Source organism: Ailuropoda melanoleuca, chromosome 4 (assembly GCF_002007445.2).
Source record: "Ailuropoda melanoleuca isolate Jingjing chromosome 4, ASM200744v2, whole genome shotgun sequence".
NCBI classification, from domain to species: Eukaryota; Metazoa; Chordata; class Mammalia; order Carnivora; family Ursidae; genus Ailuropoda; species Ailuropoda melanoleuca.
The window spans coordinates 105,314,323-105,340,314 of NC_048221.1; the positions used below are offsets into that span (position 1 = coordinate 105,314,323).

Genomic DNA, 25,992 nt, shown 5'->3' on the forward strand with positions numbered 1-25,992 from the left:
TTTTTTTTTTTTTTTTTTTTTTTTTTTTTTTTTTTTTTTTTTTTTTTTTTTTTTTTTTAAAAAAAAAAAAAAAAGAAATGCGGAATCCTAGACCCACCCCAGCGTTCTAGACCTGGTGAATCAGAATCTGCATTTAAAACAAACAAACAAACTCAAACAAACAAAACCAAAAAAGCAGCATCACATGCCAGAGAGAAATTGTTCGTGAAAGGAAGAGTCGATTGATAATGCAGACTTCATTGTTGTCTTATTTTAATAAACTGCCGCAGTCACTGCAGCCTTCAGCAGCCTGGTCAGTGAGTAGCCATCAGCATGGAGGCAGGACCCTCCACCAGCAAAAAGATAGTGACTCGTTGAAAGCTCAGATGATTAGCTTTTTTTTTTTAAATTAGAGAGAGAGAGCCTAACCCACTGAGCCATTAAAGTGCCCGGATGCTTAGCATTTTTTAGCAATGAGGTATTTTTAAATTAAGATATGTACATTGTTTTTTTAGACGTAAGCTATTACATACTTAGTAGACTACAGCATAGTGTAAACATAACCTTTATGATGCATTGGGAAACCCCAAAAATTCATTTGACTCTCTATTGCAGTATTAGCTTTATTGTGGTGGTTTGAAACCAAACCTGTAATACCTCTGAAATAGGCCTGTACCTGTTCTTGTGCAGCATCTTTAATGATTACACGTTAATCCATTTTGTGAATAAATTATAGCTTAATCATCACCTCTCGTATTAATGTATCTAGGGCCTAGATTCTAGGCTGTAGGGTGTTTGTAGCAACTTACAAACCCATCAGCAACATAAAAGAGGGTTCTTCATTTTGAATCATTGTTACACTATTTTTTTCCCCCATTTTGATACGTTTAAGGTACCTTTTTTTATTCACTTCTAAAGTTGATTACTAAGATTTTTTCATGCGCTATTGGGCCGTATGTGCTCGTTTTTCTATTGGTGGTTTATTTCACTGAGCTCTGAGATATATATCAGTCTTTTTCTGTTGTATATGTTGCAAATATTTCCTTCTAGTTAGTTAGTTCCCAGAGGAATTTTTTATAAAATAGGTGAACAAACCCTCTGTGATATTATTGCCACTAGAATGGGATTGAATGGACAAAGTTCTCCATTTGGAGGCTGAATAATTTCTCTCTGATACTTTTTGTATTGTTGCTGAAACTGGAGAGCAACCTCCCTCCACAGCTTGGATGACTGAGAACTAGGAAGAACTTTATCCATACTCCTTTTGTTTAGATAGTAACTCATTTTTTAAATAATTATTCTCTAAGCATGAAGTCCTTGTTCGTTTAGCTGAGCTAACCTTGAAGGGCTGGTCTGTTGTGATGGTGCTTCCTGTGTCCTGAGTTGTCTTCCTCGAAGACGCCTGGGTTTGTTGTGTTTAGCAGAAACCCCGATCCTCCTTTCTAAACGGATTACCTCACCAAAGAAGTTTGTGCTCATGGTAAGCAGAGTGTTGGTGAGGATTCACAAACCCGTCAGGAGGGGCCTTCGGGGAAACTGCGGTCATTTAGGGTCTGTCCTGTGTTCTTTCTTCCGGTTTTGTAGCTCACACGGAAGAGCACGTATTTCTTCCTGAACCAGCATGGCTAGTCTTTATCTTTTTGCTTAATGAGGTAAAGTGTATTTTTGTTTTCCTAAACCTTTTGATCATTTCAATCCTAACAATTTTTTTTTTAAAGATTTATTTATTTGAAAGAGAGTGCGCGAGATAGAGTAAGCACCGAGCAGAGGGGAGGACCAGAGGAGCTGAGCATGGAGCCAGATGTGGGGCTTGATTCCAGGACCCCAGGATCATGACCTGAGCTGAAGGCAGATGCTTAACTGACTGAGCCACCTAGGCCTCCCTTGATCCTAACATAATTAGTCATTATATAAATATATATGTTATGTAAATATATACATATATTCATTTTGTGTCATTTTTATATATAATTCATTTTTTTTCATTTTATTTTATATTTATTACAGTTCTCAGGAGATACCACATTTGGGAAAAACATTTTAAAGATATTTTAAGATGATTTTAAACATAGTCACAGGCCTAATTAGAGTAAATAAAGGAAATTATTATTATTATTATTTTTTTTAAAGATTTTATTTATTTGACAGAGATAGAGACAGCCAGCAAGAGAGGGAACACAAGCAGGGGGAGTGGGAGAGGAAGAAGCAGGCTCATAGCAGAGGAGCCTGATGTGGGGCTCTATCCCATAACGCCAGGATCACGCCCTGAGCCTAAGGCAGACGCTTAACCGCTGTGCCACCCAGGCGCCCCAATAAAGGAAATTATTTAAAAAAAAGTTGGTCAGTGGGGGCATCTGGGTGGCTCAGTCGGTTAAGAGTCTGAGAATAAAATCTAAAAAAAAAAAGTTGGTCAGTGGATAGGGACTTGAATACTTTTTTTTTTTTTTTTTAAACTTCCTTGGGGCACCTGGTGGCTTAGTTGGTGGAGCATGTGACCCTGGATCTTAGGATTGTGAGTTTGAGCCCCATGCTGGGGGTGGGGATTGCTTAAAAAAAGTAAAATCTTAAGATGCCTGGGTGGCTCAGTCGGTTGAGTGTCTGCCTTCTGGTCAGGTCATGATCCCAGGGTCCTGGGATGGAGTCCTGCTTTGGGCTCTGCTCAGCGGAGAGCCTGTTTCTCCCTCTGCCTGCCACTCCCCCTGCTTGTACGCTGCCCCCCCCCCACTTCTGACAAATAAATAATAAAATCTTAAAAAAAAATAAAAGGTCAGCTTTTAAAAAAAAAAGTAAAATCTTAACAAAACTTTCTTTGTTATGTTTACGTCAGTAAAGCGTCTGCAGAGCTGGACTTTACGTGAAACTTAGTACAGAGGATGTTTCTATAACATGAACTTTAAACCTGAGCATTTCCTTCTGACTCTTGAAGGCCATCACAGGCCCAGTTCTAGTAGAAGAGCTTGCCCCAGGGTTATACACAGGGGCCCTGCGCAGGGGCTCTGGATTAATTGGAGTGTTCGACTTCCAGGCTTTGTCTAATGTTCCTCCTCTCCGGAACTACTTCCTGGAAGAAGACAATTATAAGAACATCAAGCGTCCTCCAGGGGATATCATGTTCTTGTTGGTCCAGCGTTTTGGAGAGCTGATGAGAAAGCTCTGGAACCCTCGAAATTTCAAGGCACATGTCTCTCCCCACGAGATGCTTCAGGCTGTTGTCCTTTGCAGCAAGAAGACTTTTCAGATCACCAAGCAAGGTGAGGAATGAGTCATTCATCTTTTCTGATGGTAGGGCGACAAAACTAGTTTGATGAGCAAATTTACTTGTGCTTACAGCAGACTTTGTAGTAACCAGGTGAGTGTCTAGTTGATAGTGTGATTGGGTTCCTCACTCCTCTTTCATCAGCCTGCCCTGCTCAGAGTCCTGAGACTTCAGCCAGATAGAAAGTCTGTCTTGTTTGGTAAACTAAACTGTATGGCTTGGGAAAACCAGGAGACCCGGAAGCACTTGCCACCTTTGCTTCTCATTTTGTCATGTTGCAGACTAGATTTTCCGATAACCTGTTTTGACTCTTTTTATCCCTCCAAGTCCAACTAGTTATTGCCATGTGAGGAAAGCGGACATTCTGGAGCTCTTAGCATCTGGATCTCATACAGCATCTCTTGTCTCCTGTACAGGGATAAGCAGCATGGTTTTTTTCTTCCAGGAGCTCCCATTCTAGTGGGGAAGATAGTTGTGTAAAAAGGTGACTCCAGGATGTGAGTGCTGTGATAGAGGAAGTGAAGTATGCCCTGGGAGGGAGCATGGAGCAAGGAGCCCCAGCTGAGCACACGGGAGGTCGGCTGGGGTCGGGGTGGAGGAGGAGCTGGCTGAGTTCCAGGCACAGTGGAGATAGGTTGGAGCTGGGCACTCCAGGTAGAGAGGATACTGCCAACAGCGTGGACGTGCCCAGAAAAGACGAAAGGCTGCTGGCAGTTGGGTGCTTAGAGTCCAGGGAACAGTGTGAGAGCTGAGGTGGGAGGGAGGGGCTGGATCATCGGGTTTATGTGCCACTAGAAGGAGCTTGGATTATATCCTGACAGCAGTGGAGAGTCAGTGAAGGCTTGTAAGCCAAGGTGTGACATCAGACTTAAGTTTTAAAAACATGATTCTGGCTGAGAAGTGATTTAGAGGAGACATTGAATACTGGCTTTTGGTGGGTGGTGAGAGACAGGTTTGAAGTAGAGATGATAATTGAAGGTCCTGGTTGGGTCAGAGAGCCCAGGGAGAGAGTAAAGATTGGAAGACTAAGAGCTCGACCTTGAGGAGTGCCAGCATTTAATGGCCACATAGAGGAGGATGCCCAGGGGATAGGATGGTGTGGCCTGAAGGGAAGGAGGAAAACCAGGAATGTGGCATCATGCCAGCCAGCGCACGGTGTGGGTTATACTAATTTGCAGCTCCGACATGCCCCACCCTTCCTTCTTTTCCAGGGGATGGAGTTGACTTTCTGTCCTGGTTTCTGAATGCTCTACACTCAGCGCTGGGGGGCACAAAGAAGAAAAAGAAGAGTAAGTCTCATTCTTTTGTAAAAGAGCTCTTCTTTTGTTTCCTTCCTTTTGCGGGCACTTCGCAACTTCCCCTCCTATTTTTTCTTTTTTTAAGATTTTATTTATTGATTTGACAGAGAGAAAGGCAGTGAGAGAGGGAACACAAGCAGGGGGAGTGGGAGAGGGAGAAGCAGGCTTCCCGCTGAGCAGGGAACCTGATGTGGGGGTCGATCCCAGAACGCTGGGATCATGACCTGAGCCTAAGGCAGACGCCTAACGACTGAGCCACCAGGCGCCCCTTCCCATCCTATTCTTAACTGTTGATTTTTTTGTGTTAGGGTAGTGTTTATGTACGCGTGAACTAAATTTTATTCCTGAATAGGCTCCTTTCCATTTAAAGAAATTAGGATGTGGTTAATTCAATGGCACGCGTACTCCATGGAAATGGATATAACTGTGCTGTACAAACCCTGACCCAGTTCCACACTGAGGGGCTGGGCAGCGTGTTGTCAGCTGTTAGTCTGGCAGTGCAAGAGTTGATGTGACGAGGGCTCACAGAGTGTTTGCCTGGCTTCTGAGTTGACTGGTGAAGCAGAGTAAAAGCTAGTTCCTCCTCCTGGCCTGTACTTGGAGAAATGAGTCTGGCCTCCACACAGATTCTCAGACTTCAAGTCCTGTGTCCCTTCACTTCCATATTGGCATATCAGTAGTTCGTTTCCATGAATGCCAGAAATAACTCTAAGCTTAGAGACTGCCGAGCTAGAGGAGTAATTTTGGAGATCGAACGCAGTTTTTTTCTTGCCCCTTTTTCCGGTTCTGCTGTCGTTGATGTATACTGCTGTGGAGTTGTGGGCTGGTGCTGCCACCTCCACCAGATGGCTTCCACCTGTGCGCAGGCTCTGAGTTCCGTAACTCGCGTCCTTTCAGGATTCTAGAACCCTGTCGTACTTTCTCTCTTTGCTTTGGTTCTCTTCTGCTCCGTCCCTTAGTCTGCATTTTTCTTTTATGTCTAGCGCAAGGGGGACTCTCTCTTCCTTTGCACACAGCATATGGTTATGGGAAATTCTTTGGACGTGTCTTGTTTTGCTTGAGAATTCTTTATGATTCATAAGTCTCTAAGCTTTATAAATTATTCATTCATTTCAGACGCACTTAATTTTTCTTTTATCGGCCTGGCCCTGTGCTGGAGGGTCAGACATAAAATAATTATTTACGCAAATAATGATGAAGGTACCGTGGTGGTATATGTTATACAGGTTCTTCTGTGTTTAGTGAGAGCTTTGGCTCTTATGCTGGAAGATGCTGGTTTGTTTCGGAAATTTACAAGTTAGGACTGTATTTTAGAAACGCCATCCAGCCTGACAGATTTGCATTTTGATCTCTGTTTCTACAGCTATCGTGACTGATGTTTTCCAGGGGTCCATGAGGATCTTCACTAAAAAGCTTCCTCATCCTGATCTGGTGAGTGGGTTGAACCTGACTGTTGGCCTGATTTATCTTGCCTGAGGGGATTTAGGGTTGACAAAGAGAGGCTTAGAGATCTGTCAAGGCCTCTTGCCCCAGGATGAGGTTGTAGAAAACACCGGCCAAGGGACAGTTCCTCAGGTTCCTGTCACACCAGTGTACCTAATTGTGGGAGTTATGGGAGGGTGTAGTCTGCTGGTTAAGCGGCCTGGCCACTGGCTGGCGCTGGCATGATTTTTCCGCTCTCAGGTGAGCTTTCTAGATCATCTGAAAACGTTGTAAGTAGTCTGGTTTTTAAATAAAATGTCTTTGAAGATGGAAGCCCATCAGTTTTTGCATTACCCTAACCAGGCGGTGCTGTTGCCCATGAAATGCCCAGTCTCTCGGGCACCCTCTTCGTTCACTTCAGAAGAAAATGAAGTAATGTAACAAAAACACTGTTTCTTTCCGTGTGTGTGGTGGTCTCTGTACCGCGCACGCGCCTTCCCTCCTCTCCTCCCTCATCTCTAGCCTGCAGAGGAGAAAGAGCAGCTGCTGCAGAATGACGAGTACCAGGAGACGATGGTGGAGTCCACCTTCATGTACCTGACGCTCGACCTCCCGACCGCCCCCCTCTACAAGGACGAGAAGGAGCAGCTCATCATCCCTCAGGTGCCGCTCTTCAACATCCTCGCCAAGTTCAACGGCATCACGGAAAAGGTAGCACATTTGCACAGCTGCCCTGCTGAGGCTGCTCTCTCTTGACGTTTTCGGTTTCTTTTTCGACTTCAAAGCCGCCGCATCTGTGGAATGTATTTATCATAAAGCATATTGTCTGTACTGAGCCTCCCAGACTCCATTGCTGTTTCTAGCTGGTCACCCCAAACTTAACTTGATTTGCTGTGCCCTCTCTTGTACTTCTCTTATGTTCCTTTAAACCATCTCCCTCTGTGTAGGTTGGAGAAAGGAGGGGCTATTTCGGACAGTAGAAACTCAGAAAAGTAGGAAAAACTCCCATCTTTTAAAAAATGTAGTGTCACTATTGAAATGGGAAAAAAACAGAGCTAAAGTAGGAATAAATAAAATAAAATAATTTGTTCTTACTGTCATATTACTTTTCTTTTTTAAGATTGATGGATTGATTTGAGATAGCGAGCATGTATGTGTGGGCCTGCAAGCTGGGTGGGGGGTGGGAGGAGCAGAGGGAGCAGTGGTTCTTGGAGACACCAAGTCGTGCTGAGAACTGTATTGACGCTTTTTTTTTCTTTAAGATTTTATTTCTTAGAGAGAGCACCAGCGCGGCAGGGGGCAGAGGGAGAGGGAGAAGCAGGCTACTCGCCGAGCGTGGAGCCCAATGCAGGGCTCAGTCCTAGGACCCTGAGATCATGACCTGAGCCAAAATCAAAGTCAGCCACGACTGACCACCCAGGTGCCCCTGTAATATTACTTCTTATGAAGTTAAAAGTGTCTTTTTATCTGCTGAATTAACTGTTTCTTGGTTTAATTTACTTCTTCATGCCAGACAAAATTAATCCTTTTGGTTTTGGGAGAATTTACTCGGAGATTTTTTTCTAACTTAATGTCTCATTCCAAACCCTTTCTGCCCTTTCTCTTCATTAGCTAAGATTCTTTTGCTTTCAGATATTAAATACCAACAAAAAGCTCACTAAAAGAGAAACTTTATTGGAAGGCATCTCCCTAGGATCTTAGGAAGACTTGAACTGAGCAGGACTTGGGAAGGACGGAACGAGAGTAAGGGGGTTGTCAGAAGTGGCGGTCTGTGATTGTCCCTTGTACAGGCTGCTGTTACCTTATCTCCAAGGCCCAGCCTCTGCCAGGCTGCTCTAGGCTCCCCGGAGGGAGTTGAAAGGCCCGCTGGAATCAGGTGTCCTTTCTGTTCAAGGACCCTGTGACTTCGGGGTCCTTCCTTGAAAAGTCTCATTTGTGAGCTAGGCAGCCACCCCAGCACTCTAAAACACGTCTCCCCTGACCTCCGTCACTGTTTCTGTCTTATGCCCCAGTCCGTTGTCAGATACTGTTAGCAAGCTTAGTAAGCACAAGCAGCCCTTCTCTCTCTCACACACACCCATACACATGCACACACGTGTGCACACACATACACACGCACAGAGATTGGTAACAGTGATACCTAAGATGTCTAATCTGTTATTTAGACTTGTTTCATTTTAGAGAGGTGAAAGAGAGACCTTAGGGTTTGTGTAGCTCAGTTTCTTTATTTTATGGTTTTGAGTGACAGAGCTGGGAATCTAAACTCCCGATTTTTCATCTGGCTTTTTCAGCCATGGCACTCTTGGTCCCTGTTATCACTGTTTGTTCAAACTTAAGTAATATTAAGATTCCCTTGAGTCCTCAGTATTGATTTACATTTATTTTTACTATAATAATATTTAAATTAGTGTAAATGTAAACTTTGGTATAAGCTCATTATGCCTATGGCTTTTTTTTTTTAAAGATTTATTTATTTATTTATTTATTAGACAGAGACAGCCAGTGAGAGAGGGAACACAAGCAGGGGGAGTGGGAGAGGAAGAAGCAGGCTCCTAGTGGAGGAGCCTGATGTGGGGCTCGATCCCGGAATGCCAGGATCACGCCCTGAGCCGAAGGCAGACGCTTAACGACTGTGCCACCCAGGCGGCCCTATACCTATGGCTTTTAAGCAAGTATGAAATTATAATACATTTATGAGTTACGCAAACAACATTTTGAAACCAATAAAATTAACAGTGCTGTTACAATGTGATGTGTAGTTACAGCCGAATTGATCCTTGCTGTATGAATGTGGTACTGCTGTCCATGGTGAAATTCTTCCCCCATGTTTTCTGGAACTCCTGAGGAAACTGTGTGTTATGCTATGATATTTATGTGTTAAATCCATCCCTAGTCTGAAGTAATTAAAATGAATGCTTCTTGTGTCCACTTGTTCATAGACTCAGATGTGGGCAGTGAAATCTCTTAGCATTTACCTGATTAAAAACATTTTTTTGTGGTGGTGGGTGTGGGGGGAGGTCGCCTGGCTAGCTCAGTCAGGGGAACATGCAACTCCCGATCTCAGCGTTGTGAGTGCAAGCCCCACGTGTAGAGCTTACTTAAAAATAAAAACCGTTAGGGGCGTCTGGGTGGCTCAGTCGGTTAAGCGTCTGCCTTTGGCTCAGGTCATGATCTCAGGGTCCTGGGATTGAGCCCCGCAGCCCTGAGTTGGGCTCTGAGCTTAGTGGGGAGTCTGCTTCTCCCTCTGACCCCCCCCACTCATGCTCTCGCTCTCTCTCTCTCAAATGAATAAATTAAAAAAAAGAAAACCTTAAAAACATTTTTTTTGCTTTTAATACAGTATGTTATTTCAACCATGCAGAAGTTACTTGATACCAACCAAAAGATATTTTTTCCAGTAGTGCTTATACCTATAGATGACCAAGAATTTACCAGAAAGGTATCTATGGTGTGTGTAGTAGAGATGGAATGCTTTTTTCTCCAGTGCTCTCAGGTTACTGATCATGTGACAGGGGAACTTGATTTAAAAAAAAAACAAAACAAAACAGCTTTATTGAGATACAATTCACATACTATATAATGAACCCATTTAAAGTTTATAATTGAATGGTTTTTACTATATCCACAGATACGTGCTACTACCACAGTTAGTTTTAGAACATTTTCGTCATTTGTGTGTTCGTTACCCTTAACTCACCTTCTCAACTTTCTCATCGCCCCCAGCCGTAGGCAATTTCTTTTTTTTCATTCTTTTTTTTTTTTTTTTTAAGATTTTATTTATTTATTTGACAGACAGCGAGAGAGGGAACACAAGCCGGGGGAGGGGGAGAGGAAGAAGCAGGCTCCTAGTGGAGGAGCCTGATGTGGGGCTGGATCCCAGAACCCTGGGATCACGCCCTGAGCTGAAGGCAGATGCCTGACGACCGAGCCACCCAGGCGCCCCGGCAATTTTCTAATCTACTTTCTGTCTCTCTGCATTTGCCTATTCTGGACATTTTGTATAAGTGGAATCCTGTAATCTGTGGTCTTCTGTGATTAGCTTCTTTTACTTAGTGTAATGCTTTCAAGGTTCGTCCATGTTGCAGCATGTGTTGCTACTTCATTTCTTTTTGTGGCGAAATAATATCCCATTGTGTGAATACACCATATTTTGTTTATCTGGTCGTCAGTTGATGGACATTTGGGATTGTTTCTACCTTTTGGCTACTGTGAATAATGCTGCCATAAATATTAGTCTACAAGATTTCCTGTAAATGCGTTTCCATTCTTCTCGGGTGGTAATTAAGCGGAATTGCTGGGCTGTATGGTAACTCTTCTGTTTAGCCATGTGAGGAACTGTGGGCTGTTTTCCGAGGTGGCCGCACAATGTCGTGTCCCCGTCGGCAGTGAATGCGTGTTCCAGTTTGTCAGCGTCTTGCCCGACACTCGTTACTGTTCGTCTTCTGGGTGAGAGGTACCCTGATAGGTGTCATGTGGTAGCTCATTATGGTTTTGAGTTGTAGTTCCCTGATGACTAATGCTGCTAAGTATCTTCTCATGTGCTCGTTGGACCTTTGTGTATCATCTTTGGAGAGCTGTCTATTCAGATCCTTTTTATGTTTTTTACCTGGGTTATCTTTTTATGATTGACTTGTAGGAGTGCTTTGTATAATCTAGATTCCAGTCCTTTATCAGATGTCTGATTTTGCAAACATTTTCTTCTCTTCTGTAGATTACATCTTCACCCTCTTGATAGTATCATTTGAAGCACAGAAGTTTTAAGTTTCGATGAAATGCTGTCTAGGTGTTCTTGTGAAGTGTGTGCTTTTGGTTTCATATGTAAGAATCCGTTGTCAAATCCCAGGTCATGAAAATTTACCCTTATGTTTTCTTCTAAGACTTTTGTGGCTTTAGCTCTTACATCTGCTAGCATACCCTCAATAATGAGGGGTCCCTCACTGCTTCAGAGGTGCACGTTCTGTGGGTGTATGCCTCTCGCGGTCAGGAGGTTCTTCCTTATTTTGAATTCAGTGAGACTTACATGGTTTTATTTTTTTGAAAGATTTTATATATTTGGGAGAGAGAGAGTGAGAGAGAGCATGTGTGGGGGAGAGGGGGAAGGGGGAGGGAGAAGCCGACCCCCTACTGAGCAGGGAGCCTGACGCGGGGCTCCATCCCAGGATCTGGAGATCATGCCTGAGCTGAAGGCAGATGCTTAACTGACTGAGCCGCCCAGGCACTCCAAGACTTTTGTGGTTTTAATTCTGCAGTTTTTAACAAACCATTTTTTCATCTGACATTTTTGTTTTCCTTGTAGAAACATACCCACATTGCCGTGGGTGGAGTTCAGCAGTATGCTCACGTGCTGGTGTAAACATGGCCCCACAGTTGTGTTTTAGGCAGCCTTAGACATGTTGCTGTCCCTAGGCCTTTACATGGCTTCTGGGATCAGGTGTCTTTTGAATTCTTTTTTTTTTTTTTTTTAAAGATTATTTATTTATTTGAGAGAGAGCATAAGAGAATGCATGAGCAGGGGGGAGTGGCAGAGGCAGAAGGAGAAGCAGACTCCCCGCCTATCAGGGAGACCAATGCAGGGCTCAATCCTGGGACTTCTGGATCATGACCCAAGCCAAAGGCAGACGCTTAACCAGTTGAGCCACCCAGGCGCCCCCATCTTCTGAATTCTTAAGCGCAAGGCAGAATTATGTATTAAAAATCTAAACCAAAACAAAACTCACACCCCTGCCCCAGTACTCCAACACTAATTTGATAATTTCCTTCTCACTCTGTCTAGGAATATAAGACCTACAAGGAGAACTTTCTAAAACGCTTCCAGCTCACCAAGCTGCCTCCATATCTCATCTTTTGTATTAAGAGATTCACTAAAAACAATTTCTTTGTGGAGAAGAATCCAACCATTGTCAACTTCCCTATTACGTGAGTATTACCTTGCTTCACTTCCTCTTAGGGGGAGTGAGCCGGAATCTCTTTTCATATTTTTGTACCATTATTCATTTTGGACTGTCTTAGAGATTGTTGGGAACAGAGCCTACCTACACTATGTAAGTTAAGGGTTGCTGGAAGGATACAAATATTTCAGGGACTTCAAAGATAGATGTTTACCTCGAGGCAGTCCTTTCATCTTCTCTCCTGTTGCTTGCTGAGAAGTATAGTCTTTTAGCGTGGGAAAAAATGGTTGATGAAAGTAGGGCAGGACAGGTAGGATTCTGTCTGGCTTTGAAGATGATCCTGAGCAGTTAGAGTCTGTCTATTTGCTGGTCTTTGCGTCTTCTTGCATACTGTAGTTAGGCACAAACAGTGGGGATGGTTCCACATTTATTTTGCCATCTTGGGGTCCTTCCCTGTTGGTGAGAAAGATAAATTTTGATGTATGGTCTTATTTTTAATGTTTACCATGCATTTGTCTTTTTATGAACATCTATGAGTATTTTAATGCAAATTGGGGAGGAGTTGTACCAGATGCTTTCATTTTACTACTTTACTACTAACTCAGAAAGCTCCTGCAAGATCCTATTGGGGGTAGACAGTTTTTCAGTTCTCAGGAGACATGGTTTTTCACACTCTGAAGAAGATATCTCTGAGAACACGAGAAACCTGGAGGCAGGACTGGCAGGAGGAGTAAGGGTGTCTTTGCTGGTGTTTAGGTAAGAGTGGAGCCCTAAGGGAGCTTCTTGTCGAGAAGGATTTGGGTGGGTATATGACAGAATGTTTAGCTCAGGAGGGTAGTTTTTTGTTTTTTCACAGAGTAGTGTGGGAGCTGTAACGTGTAAGTGCTCATCATCCCTTCCTTTCTTTCTCTCTCCATCCCTCTCCGTTTCCCAGTTGCCCAAACCATACCAAGACTGCCAGTTTTCTCCTTTGAAAATGGTTCCAGTTCTTAATTCTGGTAATGTTTCAGAGGGTAGTATGTGAAAGTAAAGAGGCCCGAGTGCTGTGCCATTCTAGCTGTGTGACTTTGGGCAGGTTGGTTGCATATTTTCTGGAGTTACTCTGACGTGGATAAAATGAGAGGTTGGATTAGGTGAACCCTTGGGGTCCTTCCAAGAATAGCATTTTATTATTCCTGGTTCCATGATCGCCAAGACTCTGAGAACAGTTAAGGGGGCGAGGGGAGAACACCTCTGTAGTTAGCGTTACGGGAGAATCTTTTACTTGCTCTTCTTGTTCTTCACTAGCATCTTGTCTGTGTGACAGAGTGAGATTGGGGGACATGGAAGCCAGCTCTCTGCTACCTTGAGTGAGACCACAGAGAACTTTTCTTTGAAAGTCCATGTGGTGGGGTTTTCTTTCAGTACTGGACTCTTGTGAGTTTCCACAGTCACCAGTGTGTTCCTGGCGGGAGGGAGTGCTCTTGACTGGAGGGCAGTTCCGGAGGAAGGAGGACTGTGTATCGATAATAGTTCCTGCTCAGTCACCACAGAAATGGCCTTACTCCGTTGGTTTCTTTTATATTGCACCTGGAGTATGTTTATTTGGCTACCAGTTGCATTTAGGTTTTTGGTAAGTGACTTCAGTAGTTTGTCCTTTGGAAAGCTTACTTTGGAGAAGTTGAGAAAAAGATAAATTCTTAGCTAGTCAGCCTTTTAGAGACTAATTCTGGAAACCTGCACTTTAAATGCTTTATGCACTATAATTACTTTTAGAGTAATATGGTTCTAGATAAGCTAAAGTCTCCACCTTTTTTTTTTTTTTTAAGACTGATTTATTTTAGAGAATGCGCGGGTGAGAAAGAAAGTGGTTGAGTGAGCACATGTGCGAGCTGGGGGAGGGACAGAAGGGGAGGGAGAGGAAGAGGGAAAGAATCCCAAGCAGACTCTAAGCTGAGCAAGGAGCCTGATGCAGGGCCCTATCAATCTCATGACCCGTGAGATCATGACCTGAGCCAAAACCAAGAGTTGGATGCTCAACCGACTGAGCCACCCAGGCGCCCCTAAATTCTCCACTTTTTGAAAAGGATTCTTTTCATACCTAATTTTTCTCCTGTTTTATTCATAACACATCTTTTTACTAGAGATTGATCAGACTTGCAGTGATTAGGTGCCCTCTGCTCATTTGAAGGTAGGGTTTTTGGAGCATAGGATTAAAGCTGCACTTCCAGCTAATTAAGTGTTCTCCGAATTGGACTGTTCTGATTGGCAGAGGAGTGTAGTGGGCTCCTATGGCTCTTTTCTAAAACAAAATGATTTAGCATGTATTCATTTCCTTTTATCACTAAACGGTTTTGGTTCAGTCATGAAAACTTTAGTATTAATACTCCTGAAGATGTCCAGGACTTGTTCAGACAAACAAGTCTGGACAGCTGTTGTTGAAGCTGAGGAGAGCTAGCTGGAGAAGACAGCTGTGAGCAGCCAGCAGGCCTTCTGGCTCTCTGGAGCTCACACAGATTTCTTTCAACTCCTCTCTAAATTATCTTTAACAATAAATGTTACAGTTTATATGGTACACTGTCAGTCTGTGGAAGTAAATAGCTGTCACTAACATGTAGAAAGTTACATAATAAGAACAAAGTTGCGTGTGTGTTTATTATACCACATGGTTTACATTTGTATTTTTGGACAGGTAATATAATCACAGTCTATAATTCAGAGGGAGATGTACATCTGGAGGTGACCACGGACATGACCATTGTTAGCATTTCCCATGAATCCCTCATGGATGACGTTACTGGAGTTCAGGTTTTGAGTGGTAGTACATCAGACAGCACATCAGTTCTAGAGCGATTAGAAATATGATGTAGTCTCTTACTCATGTTAACAGTCCCTCTGTTTCCCTGTTTAAGTATAGGAAAATTCTTCACAATTGTCTTCGTCCTGTCTTCATAGTTGCCATTTATCATAGCACTTGACTTTGCAATAACTGGTATATACATTTATGCTTCAACTGATGGTCAGAATCCAACACAGAAAACACAAAAGGAGATTTTATTCCAGATTCAAGAATGCTTCTTCGTATTTGAAAGTGAATGTTCACATATTCAAAATAAAATAGATATTTCACAGTCCCAGTTGAAGGAACATAGTCAGTAGTTTCTTTTGGCAACCAGAACTGAGAAATTAAGAAGCTGTGGAGTAGCCAGGGTGGGTCACCTAAAGAAGAGAAAGCGGGGCTGCCAAAGGAGGGAGAAAAACAAAGCCAATGTCAGAAGCAGAAAAGAGGTCATGTGCCTCCCTTGGTTCTTGCTTCTTCTCCCGGGCCTGGTTCTGGCTGCATTTCTACTTTGCGTAAATTCCCCTTCTGTGCTAGAGCTACCGGTCTGCCTACTTTGCCATATTGAAATTGTGAAAATGATTGTATACAGTGGCGACTCCCAGAATCATGCGGTCAGGCCTTCCATAGCCAGAGGCTAGGGACCGGGCATCGACGGAACACTGCAGCTGCGGGATTCCCAGAGAGGGCAGAGGGTGATGGGTTACTCCTCTTGTCTCCCTTAATCCTCACCATCTCAGAGGAGATGGTGACGCTCCTTTTCATACCCTAGAAGAGCCTTAGGCTGTGTAACCTGCTCACATTCCCACGTGTCTCTGAAGCGGCAGAAGCCCTCATTCCAGTTCGCATCTGAATGACGCGAGGCCCCTGCATCTTTGATGGTTAGACGTGCTTTTAACAGTGTGCTTTCCCCGTGGAGCCAGTCTTTCTAGTTTGACTCATGTTTATGGCAAATTGTGTGAATTTCCACCAACCTGGGCTCCCATGGCCCTGCAAGCCTACCTAGATCCGGGCTTCTAAGATAGGGTTCAGTAGCTCTGCAGACCATCGATGTGAGATCATGTCCCCGACCTCGGTAGCCTTTGTCTGATCTCATGGCTTTATGTTCACCGTCACTAGAAATGTGGACCTGAGAGAGTACTTGTCTGAGGAGGTGCAGGCGGCGCACAAGAACACCACCTACGACCTCATCGCCAACATCGTCCACGACGGCAAGCCCTCGGAGGGCTCCTACCGGATCCATGTGCTGCATCACGTGAGTGCCAAGAAGGGTGGTGGTTCCCTTGGGGTTTCGGTGGGCAGCTGTCTCCAGTTTGCCCTGTCTTCGCCTGGCCTTTGGCGTTCTGCAGGTGTTAGAGCTGTCGGTGGCTCGTCTCAGTAGTGGTTCTCGGTTTTGGGTGCATGTTGCATTCACCTGGGGAGATTTTTAAATCCTGATTCCTGGGCCACTCCAGGCCAATTACATTAGAACAGTGTAATTGATGCCCATTGGTTTTCACCAGGAATGGAGGCCAGGGTTGCTGCTAAGTCCTCTGTAGTGCACAGGCAGCCCCCAGAACAGAGGTACCTGGCTCAAAGTGCCAGTCCGAGTTAAGAGACTGCATTAGGTTATCTGGAGGTGGGAACCAGGCATCATGGTGTTAAAATTGTCCAGGAGATGCCCTTGTGCCGCCGAGGTTGAGCACCACTGTCTTGGCTAGAGCCTTAGCACCTGAAGGGGAATCCTCGAACTAGCAGCATTGACATCCTGTGAGAACTCGCTAGAAATGCAGAGTCTTGGGCCTCACCCAAAGGGCCTCACCCAAACCTACTGAATCAAAATCCGCATTTTAACAAGACCCTCTGGTGTGTAATTAAAGCTTATGAAGCACTGGTGTAAAGGTTTCTTTCAGCTGAAAAAACTGTTTTGAATTTGTCTCAAGCTGAAAATGGATGCAACATGTACTTAAGATGTATTTGGTACCACACAGATGATTAGTACAAACTGTTTTAATTTGGTCAGTCTTCTGGGACTGTGGGTATAATAACCTGCTCTGTTTAGCAGCATTTTGATGTGCACTAGAAAGTAGGCCAAGTGCTTAATGTATGGTCATCTCACTTGTATCTTTTTTAAAAAAATGTATTTATTTATTTGAGAGAGGGGGGAGAGGTGCAGAGAGAATCTTAAGCAGACTCTGTATCAAGTGCAGAGCCCAACACAGGCTTGATCTCCCAACCTGAGTGGAAACCAAGAGTCAGATGCTGAACTGGCTGCACCACCCAAGCGCCCCTCATTAGTATCTTTAAAATATACCTCTGAGACAGTTGTTAATACCTTTAGTGTTTTTATTTGAGAGAGAGAGAGAAAACGCGTGAGTGGGGGTGGGACAGAGGGAGAGGGAGAGAGAATCTCAAGCAGACTCCCCGCCGAGCATGGAGCCTGATGCAGGGCCCGATCCCAGGACTCTGAGATCATGACCTGAGCCAAAATAGAGCTGGCTGCTCAACTGACTGAGCCACCCAAGTGCCCCTGGTTTCACCATGTTCTTAACCAGTCCTCAAAACAGGAATGGGGGCTTGATTATGTGATCCTGAGCTTTTGTTATGTTTCCTATATTCTGAGCTGTTGGACTATCTGAATATCTATAGTCTATAGTATCTGCCTTTGGCATTTCTTTGAAGTTTGGCTGGATGAGGCAGGTAAGCTTCCAGCAGTGCCTGTGCCATAATCCAGAAGACTCTTTGCCTCCTTGCGTATGGCAGCATGAAGGAAGGTAGATTTGTTGTATTTGCGGCACTGGTTTTATAGGCCAAAGGAAACGGTTAGTATTTTGATTGTCCACCAAGGACCCTTCTCTTGGCTGTTGCTGTGTTCTCCGGGATGGAGGGTGGGATGTGTACTTTTAGGCTTTCCCAGTAGTTAACACTGCACCTGCTAACTAACTGAGTGTGTTTAGTCTGTCATTTTTGAGTGATAAGGAGTCATCTTAGGTGAGGAGTACAGGGCCTCCTCTCTTTTCTCTTTATTGCCCACCTAAATTCTTCTTGAAAGCGTTGGGAGACTCCATTGTACTTGAAGGAATCCTTGGCAGGGATTCCATCTGCCAAGATCAGCACCCCAAAAGCTCTTTGAATTGAATGAAGCCAAGCAGAGGTCTTGCACCGTCTTAATTATGACTCTTTCTGAGTGGTGGTCTAGTGGCTGTTCTTCTGATTTTTCTCACTTTTTGCCGTGATGCTTTCCTTCTACACCTTTTGGTTTTAGGGAGCAGACTAACCCATCACTTTATACTTTTTGCAGGGGACGGGCAAATGGTATGAATTACAAGACCTGCAGGTGACTGACATCCTGCCCCAGATGATCACACTCTCAGAGGCTTACATTCAGGTGGGTTGGCCATGAACTTGGTGTGTGCTGAACAGATAGAGTGTGGGGCCAGTGAGAGGAATGATGTGGGTGAAGGCAGGAAGTGAGATTGAGTTAAAGCCTCGATTAGGCTGGGTACCTATTGGGATGCGTGGAGGAGTGAGGTGGGGCCGGATTATGTGGCCCTGAGAGCCCAGGGGTGATTGCTAGAAAAGAGAAGGGCAGGGAAGCGTGGAAGATTTATGGATGGTTATGTGTGTGGCCAGGTTAGTTTTGCAGAGGTTTGTGGTCTGGTTTCAAGGAGGAAGAGTCTAGAATCATCAGGACCCCAACTAGGAGTTGGCTCTGAAGCTTTCCCCAGCATCGCAGGCCAAGTTAGTGCTCTTCGTGACCCCACAGCACTTTCTGTGTGTCTTTACCAGAGCACCAACCTTATTATTCTAACGTCTTCTGTATTGGGTTGAGAGCTTGTGGAGCAGAGTATCTCTGTTTCTCTTTATAACTGCCCTGGTACCTGGCAAAGAAGGAAGACAGAGACTAAGAAAAAGCTTTAGCTTTGTTTTGTTTTGTATTTTCATGCCGTAAGTTTATTTACAAACACACTGAGTATGTAGAATTCAAGAGTTTGATCAGTTTCCAAAGAGATTGCACCTCTTAAAATGCTCCTTTTCATATCTGCTTAATGGATTAAATGAAACATCTTTATTTCTTACTATAAAAAAAGGCGCAGCAAACCTGGATCCAGAATACACAGTCGTCATGATTAGTAACCGCCACCTGTGTTGACTGAAAATGGCAGATGCCTCCCTGGGCCCTCCTCATAGAGGCTCCTCAGGAGCACAGAGCTTGCAAGCCTCGGGCTGCTCTGTCCCAACCTAGGGCTGTTGGAAGTTCTGCGAAAGGCGCAGAGATCCAAGACGGTAGAAACGGCAGCACCCCACCACGTCCTGCTCTTTTCACAACCTTGTTCCCTAGAGTCAGAAAGCTATAGCTTCGAAAAAAGAAGGGAGACGCTTCTCCTTAAAGGGAGATGCTTTTCATTCTAGAGATAACTCTTTAGTAACTTTGTGGTTATAGGCTTAACTAGGAGTTCTTCTTTAGAAAGCGAGTTTGGCATGAAAAGTAGGGAGGGGGGATGGGTAGAAAGATAAAAATCAAGCAAAAGGGAATTTTCTGAAAGAGGATTGAGTTAGTTGTTTCAGGGGACAGACAAGTATGGATGTGCAGCGACAGGCTGTCCCTCGCCTAGGGTAGAACAAGTACTTGATAAATGTGTGTGGATTGAATGCTGGCTCCTACATGTCTGTTGTGTATTCATTTCTTACAGATTTGGAAGAGGCGAGATAATGATGAAACCAACCAGCAGGGGGCTTGAAGGAGGAGTTTAGGGTTTTGCTCCCCAGGGCTTTGGCTGAAGATGTAATGATACCAGAGCTGTAGTTGAACATAGGTTGACTGGCACATTCCCTGAGCCAACCCATTTTGTGGGTTCAGGTTCACACCAGGATATCAGAGGGGCCCACCCACCTGGGATGGCTCTGCACCATCACCCAGCTGTTCTTTGATCAGTTGATTATAGATTGATGCTCCTTTCCCCGTCCTGTCTAGCTCCCCTCTAGCTTCAGCAGGCCAGAGCTCTTTAATAGATGTGTGTAATTTCTTGGTATCTGGGAGTATCTGAAGGGCAAGGCAATGTCTTCTACGCGTCAGAGCCTCAGGATTCTAGGAATAAGAGCACGAAGCCAGTAATACCCTTCTTCCATCATAGGTGTTTTTCCGGTGGTTCACTTCATTTCCTGATGTGTATTTTGAAATGGATTAAATGTTTTCCTGTTTTTAAACCAGCCTCTTGTTTTATATCCTTCCCTTAGGCTATTGCCAGCTTGTGGGTGGTGTATCATTTGGGATGCATTTTGTCTCTAGGTAACAAAATATCTGACTAAAGCAATACATTCCTGTGCTTAACTACAAGTGTGGAGGTGGGCGGTTTCAGGCTGCGGTGCTGGGCTGTGTGAGGGAAGGAAGGCAGGAGGGACATCCGACTGCTGTGCAGTTCTAAGAAAGTCTCAGCCAGGCCAGTGGGGGACGCAGAGCAAAGATTGCCAGTTGGTCAGAAGAATCTAGCAGAAATGTCTTTCTGCAAGCTCAGCCGTTGATTAGGCGCAGCCTGGAGAAAGTGTAGCCTCGGCAAGCACTGTGGCAGAGCTGAAAACATGGGAGATGTAAAGATACAGCCGCCGGTGGCAGTCAGTCAACCACAGCGAGTTCTCGTAAAGGGAGGTAGGAGCCCTGCACGTCTGTGGCTGCTACCCTTGACTTCTAGGAGTCAGTGCTGTCCCTGTTTGCCCTTACCTCTTTGACAGCTTCAGTGTGTCCCTTGCTGACTCTTCTTCCTCTGTCTAGCCGATAAAAGTTGAGATTCCTCAGGACTCAGTGCTAGGCCCGTTCCTCAGTTTGCTTTCTCCCTAGGCCGTTTTAAATGGCTTCACCTGTCCCCCAAGGGGGTGGCTCCAGTCTTAACCCCAGACATCTCTCCATTCTTGAACTTTAGAGCCAACTGCCTCTTGATATATTTTGGGTGTCTTAAAGTCAGTTCAAAGTCATCATTGTTCAAAACTGAGCTTGTGAGTTTTCTCCTCAAACTTGGTCCCTTTCCATTGGTTTCCATGGAGCTGTAGTGTTCCATCATCCAGTTACACAATTTGGAAATTTAAGCAGGAGTCCTCCTTCCCCCACCCCTACTTTCTTCATCTAATCTGTTACCAGGTCCTTTCGATTTCACGTTGTGTCTCTTCAGTCTCCCCACTTTAATTGTCCTCCACTGTCCAAGCTGAACTAATGTCACCTTAGTCCAGGTCCAGTTAAAAGAGAGAAACCACAGGGTAATTTGATCAGGGAAAGCTTAATTTCAAGAATTATTAACTGTAACGGGATTGGACTCATGAGGGATGGGCTGGTAATAAGGAGACTCTAAAGGACGTAAAATAGCAGGTATAAGGCACAGCTATCACCTGTAGGGTTCCCGTAGCGTCTAAGGCTGAGATCCAGACCTTGCTGGAAGTCTGACCGCTGGAACCCATCAGTGGACTCTCCAGTGCATCAGGAAATGCTGTTTATGGGGAGGTGCCTCATTCTGCTTCCCCTCTGGGGAGGAAAGGAGCGCCTGGGGCAGCTGCTGTGCACTCCAGGAGCCAGGCACCCGAGTCTCTGGGCGCCACGGGAACCTGAGGCTGGAGAGAGCTGCATGTGTTGCTTTTGAGCGAGCACACTGGAACCGGGACGCAAACCCTGTCTTCCTACAGTGTGTCTCCAGAACCCTCCATGGACAAAGCATCCATGTCAGCTGGCGAGGGAAAGTCTGAAGGATCCAGATCCGTTTTCACAGAGCAGGCGAAAAGGGGGCATTTGTGGAGTTGAGAGGCACCACCGCCCGGTGACTCCACTTCCATAGATGCTTTTATGCACATCTGAACTTCTATGCAGAAACAACGACAAAGAAAACAACTCTGTATCTCTGCCTAACAAACAACGGCTACCCTTCTTACAAGTGAACAAGTTTTCAGCCTTTCCCGAAATGAGCTGTCTTAAGAGTCCTGTATCCACTGATGGCTGTATTGGTTACTCCTCAAATCCAGTCATAGTCCCACCGAATAGTCTGTTCTCTAAAGACTAAGTTGGAAAGTTAACTTCCAACAAGTTGTATATGAAATGAAAATGGGAAGAAGAGAGAAAAAATGGTTAACAAATGCAAATTATCGTGTATAATAAGCAAGTAGAAAATAAAGTTATAGTCTGTATTTCTGTAATAGGGCAAAAGGCTGCAGTTGATGTGTGTGCTTCTTACTTCCACTGCCCCTTTTGGGTCTAGTCTGCTCTTAGCCGCAGCCTCAGCGAGTTGGGGTTCTGCACCTGGTAGGGTGGCCTAAATCTTCAGTCCCTAAGGACCAGACTCCTTAATTATCCTCCTCCCCACCCCCTTTGTGTTGCTCCAGTTTTCCATTAACCCTTATTACTGGATATAGTCCCTCTTCCCTGCATTTTGTAAGAGCAACCCAATTTCACCGTGATAATCAGGATCTGTCACTCTGACAAGTAGATTACGACCACCTCTGCCCCCAGTTGGTTTAATAGCATAAGGAGCCTAAAATGTCCACGGGGTAGTCTCATCTTCTAATTGAGTGGAACCATGTTGTTTCCTGGGTGGAAGCATTTCACCCTTGGAAACTAAGACCTCTAAACTAGCAAAGCTTCCAGTTGCTGGAACAGAAGTAAAAATTCTGCAAAGTTACGAAGTGTAATAGAGGAGTCACACCAATGTCTACCCAGTTTTTTAGACCCGTGTATTTTGGTAATGGGGGAGAGAGCATCCTATAATGTTCTCTGATTCAAAGCGCACTGAATGCTATAACGTGAGCACCACCTGGTACTGTAGCCGAGTTTTCAGTAAGCCATTCTACCTTTTAATGAGTCTAGCTCCTTCCAGATGCTGCTGTCTGTGTTCAGACCAGTGAGATCTATGGGCATGAGCCCCCTGCTTCTCTTCCTTCGCTGTGAAAAGAGTTCCTCAGATGCAATGCTGCATGGAATGCCATGATGGTTGATAAGGCGTTCCGAGGATCCACGGATGGTGGTATTGCCAGCAACATGGGCAGGAAGCAAATGTATATCCAGAATGTGTTTCTATTTCTCTGAGGATGGATCTCTGCCTCCATAATAGAAGATGTAATCAGCCTGCACCAGGAAGCTGGCTAATGCCCAAGGGACTAGTGTACTGGAGACTCACTGTTAATCCCTGCTGTTGGCAAATTAGATATTCGGCAGAAGTACTACTCAAGTCGGGACAGGGACATCCAGGTTGTTGAGCCCATGCATAACCTCTATTGCTGTCACCATGGCTCATGAGCTTGCTGCGCAAGCACTGGAGAAAGAGACCACTGGCTGACATTCCTCACGTCGTGTCACTCGTGTAAACCTCATAATTTTTTAAAGATTTTATTTATTTGAGAGAGACAGTGAGAGAGCACAAGCCAGGGGGAGAGGCAGAGGGAGAGGGAGAAGCAGGCTCCCTGGGAGCCCGACATGGGGCTCCATCCCAGGACCCTGAGATCATGACCTGAACCAAAGGCAGATGCTTAACCAACTAAGCCACACAGGCGCCCTTGTAAACCTCATTATTAAGAGTCTCCTCTGCAGCAGATGCCTTTTGGGGGGCATTCATATGCAAAACAAGCATTATCATAGTACATATATTCTGTTGCTATAATAATATATGTAGTATATAGTGTAGTGTATTCAAGGAGTCTATCCTTAGACCTCTACCCCAGACTTCCTTTTCACTAGTTTTACAGTCCTGTCGTTCTGAATCCCTGACCATCTAGCCAAACCATTGGCAACTGCCAGTGAATTAGTCGAGGTCTGTACTTCTGGCCATCTCACACTCCAAATAGAGTAAGCAACCCAATATACTGTTTGCAGGGAGACCCACTAGAGGATTTTCCTTCACCACTGTCCTTCAGTGTCACCCTGAGTGGGGACGAAGTGCTCCAGCTGTCCGCTTGCATTCTGTACCAGGATTTTGTACAAATCTATCTATAAACCAGGCTTGAGTTTTATCTTCCTAGGTCAGCTGGTCTTAAGGAACGCCCTGGGAAGCAATGCAACAGGAGTTGGTGTGAAAGGAATGTGAGCCACCTGCTTCTGTAACTTACTTGTGCCTTTTGGCCCTGTCTGAGGTTGGTTTAATATACTACCCATTTAATGGTAGCTTGCTGCTGCATGTAGCCAACAGTATGGCTAGCTGAGTCAGACAACAGCAGGTTCATGAGTGGAGATTCAGGTTGCATGGTCACCTGATAGCCCATGTTGAGATGCTCGGTCTGTTACGGCCCAATAGCTAGCCAGCAGCTATTTCTCAGAAGGACAAGAGGTATCTGCAGAAGATGAGGGCATAGACTTGTTCCAAATCCTGAGATTCTGTGCTGTGATTCTCCTGTTGGTTCTTGCCAGAGGCTCCATACGGCGTTCCTGTTTGCCAAGGACACTTCAAAATATTGGCCATCCTGGATCATAAGGTGCAAGGAGTAGAGCAGTCTATTCTTCTGCTGAAACTTCTGTGGAAACTTTTTTTATCCTGGCCTCCCTTTGAAACTAGCAGCTCTACAGCTGTCTCCAGTTGGGTTAAAGTAGCACGCTTAAATGTGGTATATTTGTCTCCCAAAGCCAAAAAAGCCCACCATCCATTGTGCCCTTTTTCTTTGGAACTGCCCAAGCAGGTGGGGCAGGTGGGAGTTGATACGAGGTATAGCAGCTTGTCTTTCACAAAGGAGGGGATATTTTGACATACTCTAGACCACACTGTAGACCCCCAGAAACTTCTAAGGTGGTAGAACCCTGAATTGTCTAAGGGTTAAATCCCACCCTCTTGTTTGCTTTTGTCTTACTAAGACAGCTAAAGTACTTGTCACAGGGTGCCTGGATGGCTCAGTTGGCTGACCATCTGACTCTTGGTTTGCGCTTGGGTCATGATCTCGGGGTCCTGGGATTGAGCCCCACATCGGACTCCACACTCAGCAGCGAGTCTGCTTGTCCCTCTTCTTCCCACTCTGTTCCTCCCCTTGCTCACGCTTTCTCTCCCCTCTCTCTCTTTCAAATAAATACACAAAATCTTAAAAAAAAAATTAAGTACTTGTCCCTTCCTGCTCATTGGGTAGCATCATCATAACGTCATCAGACTAGTGGACTAGTGTGATGTTTTATGGAATGTCAAGACGATCAAGATGTCTGAACGGTATTACGGTGGAGCAGGAGAACTGACATTGTCCTGAGACGACACCGTGAAGGTGTCCTGTTGGCCCTGCCAGGTAAAAGCGAACTATTTCTGGTGATCTTTATAAGTTGGTATGGAGAAAGGAGCCAACACTGCATGCTGCGGACCAGGGGCCGTGCTCTAGCATCAGTAGAGACGTGACATCTGAGACAACAGCTGCAGCTGGACTCACCAGCTGAGTATGTTTACGATAGTCCGACGTTGTCCTCCGGGATCCGTGTAACTTCCGCACGGGCCCTTTGCCACTGTCATTCTAGTCTAAGCTATTGCTAATTTCTGTTTACAACTATCTCCTAACAGGTCTCTGCCCCTTCCCGTGTAGCCTTCACCCAGTTCATTCACACTTTGGCCAGACCAGTCCTTCAAAGCACACACCAAACCGAGTTATTTCTCCCTCACACCCCGATCTCCCACTGAAGACACTTCGTTGGCTCTTAGATGGAAATCCGTAGCCTCTCAGCCTCACGTCTTGGGAAGTTTCTCCTGGTCGTCAATCCCAGGCTCCCTGTCCTTCCTTCCATTGTTCAGATGGGCCACAAGATGCAGGCCTCTGTGCCACCTGCTTCCTCTGTTAGGGATGCTATCTCCCTTTTCACTTGCTCTTCCTTCACCTCTCTGACCTCTCAGGACCATATGTGTCTCTGAGTGATAGCATGTATCACACCTGAGGTATTCCTTTTTTTTCTGTGATTAATGTCTGTCTTCCCAAGTAGACTCTAAGTTCCAAAAGGACAGATGGGAACTGTTTTTCTTTTTTGTGCCCAGTCCTAGGAAAATGCTTGGTACTTAAAAGTCAGTTGCTAATGTTCATTGAGGAAATGATATAGTTCTAAGTCTGTGTTGTGTTCTCTGTATTCTTTTTTTGTACAACTGATTCTATTTTTTTTAAATGTATAATCCTTTTTTTTTTAAATTTTATTTATTTGAGAGAGAGAGAGACAGCCAGCGAGAGAGGGAACACAAGCAGGGGGAGTGGGAGGGGAAGAAGCAGGCTCCCAGCAGAGGAGCCCGATGTGGGGCTCGATCCCATAATGCCAGGACCACGTGCTGAGCTGAAGGCAGACGCTTAACGACTGAGCCACCCAGGCGCCCCAACTGATTCTATTTTTTAAAAAAGATTTATTTATTAGAGAGAGAGAGAGCATGTAAGTGGGGGGAT

At 44.9% G+C, this 25,992-nt stretch overlaps 1 protein-coding gene across 3 annotated transcripts in view; it reads left to right on the forward strand.

The window, feature by feature from the left end:
* Positions 1-19,851, forward strand: part of USP39 (ubiquitin specific peptidase 39) — a 29,095-nt gene extending 9,244 nt beyond the window's left edge. For 2 of the 3 annotated variants that reach the window (XM_019803379.2, XM_002922859.4), the window contains 8 exons: positions 3,005-3,230; positions 4,447-4,524; positions 5,897-5,964; positions 6,478-6,666; positions 11,729-11,871; positions 15,781-15,916; positions 17,942-18,028; positions 19,335-19,851. In XM_019803379.2, the coding sequence (XP_019658938.1) occupies positions 3,005-3,230; positions 4,447-4,524; positions 5,897-5,964; positions 6,478-6,666; positions 11,729-11,871; positions 15,781-15,916; positions 17,942-18,028; positions 19,335-19,382 (975 nt within the window). In that variant the 3' untranslated portion in view covers positions 19,383-19,851. The other variant, XM_034659470.1, reaches the window with a different exon arrangement.
* The last annotated feature ends 6,141 nt before the right edge of the window (positions 19,852-25,992 follow it).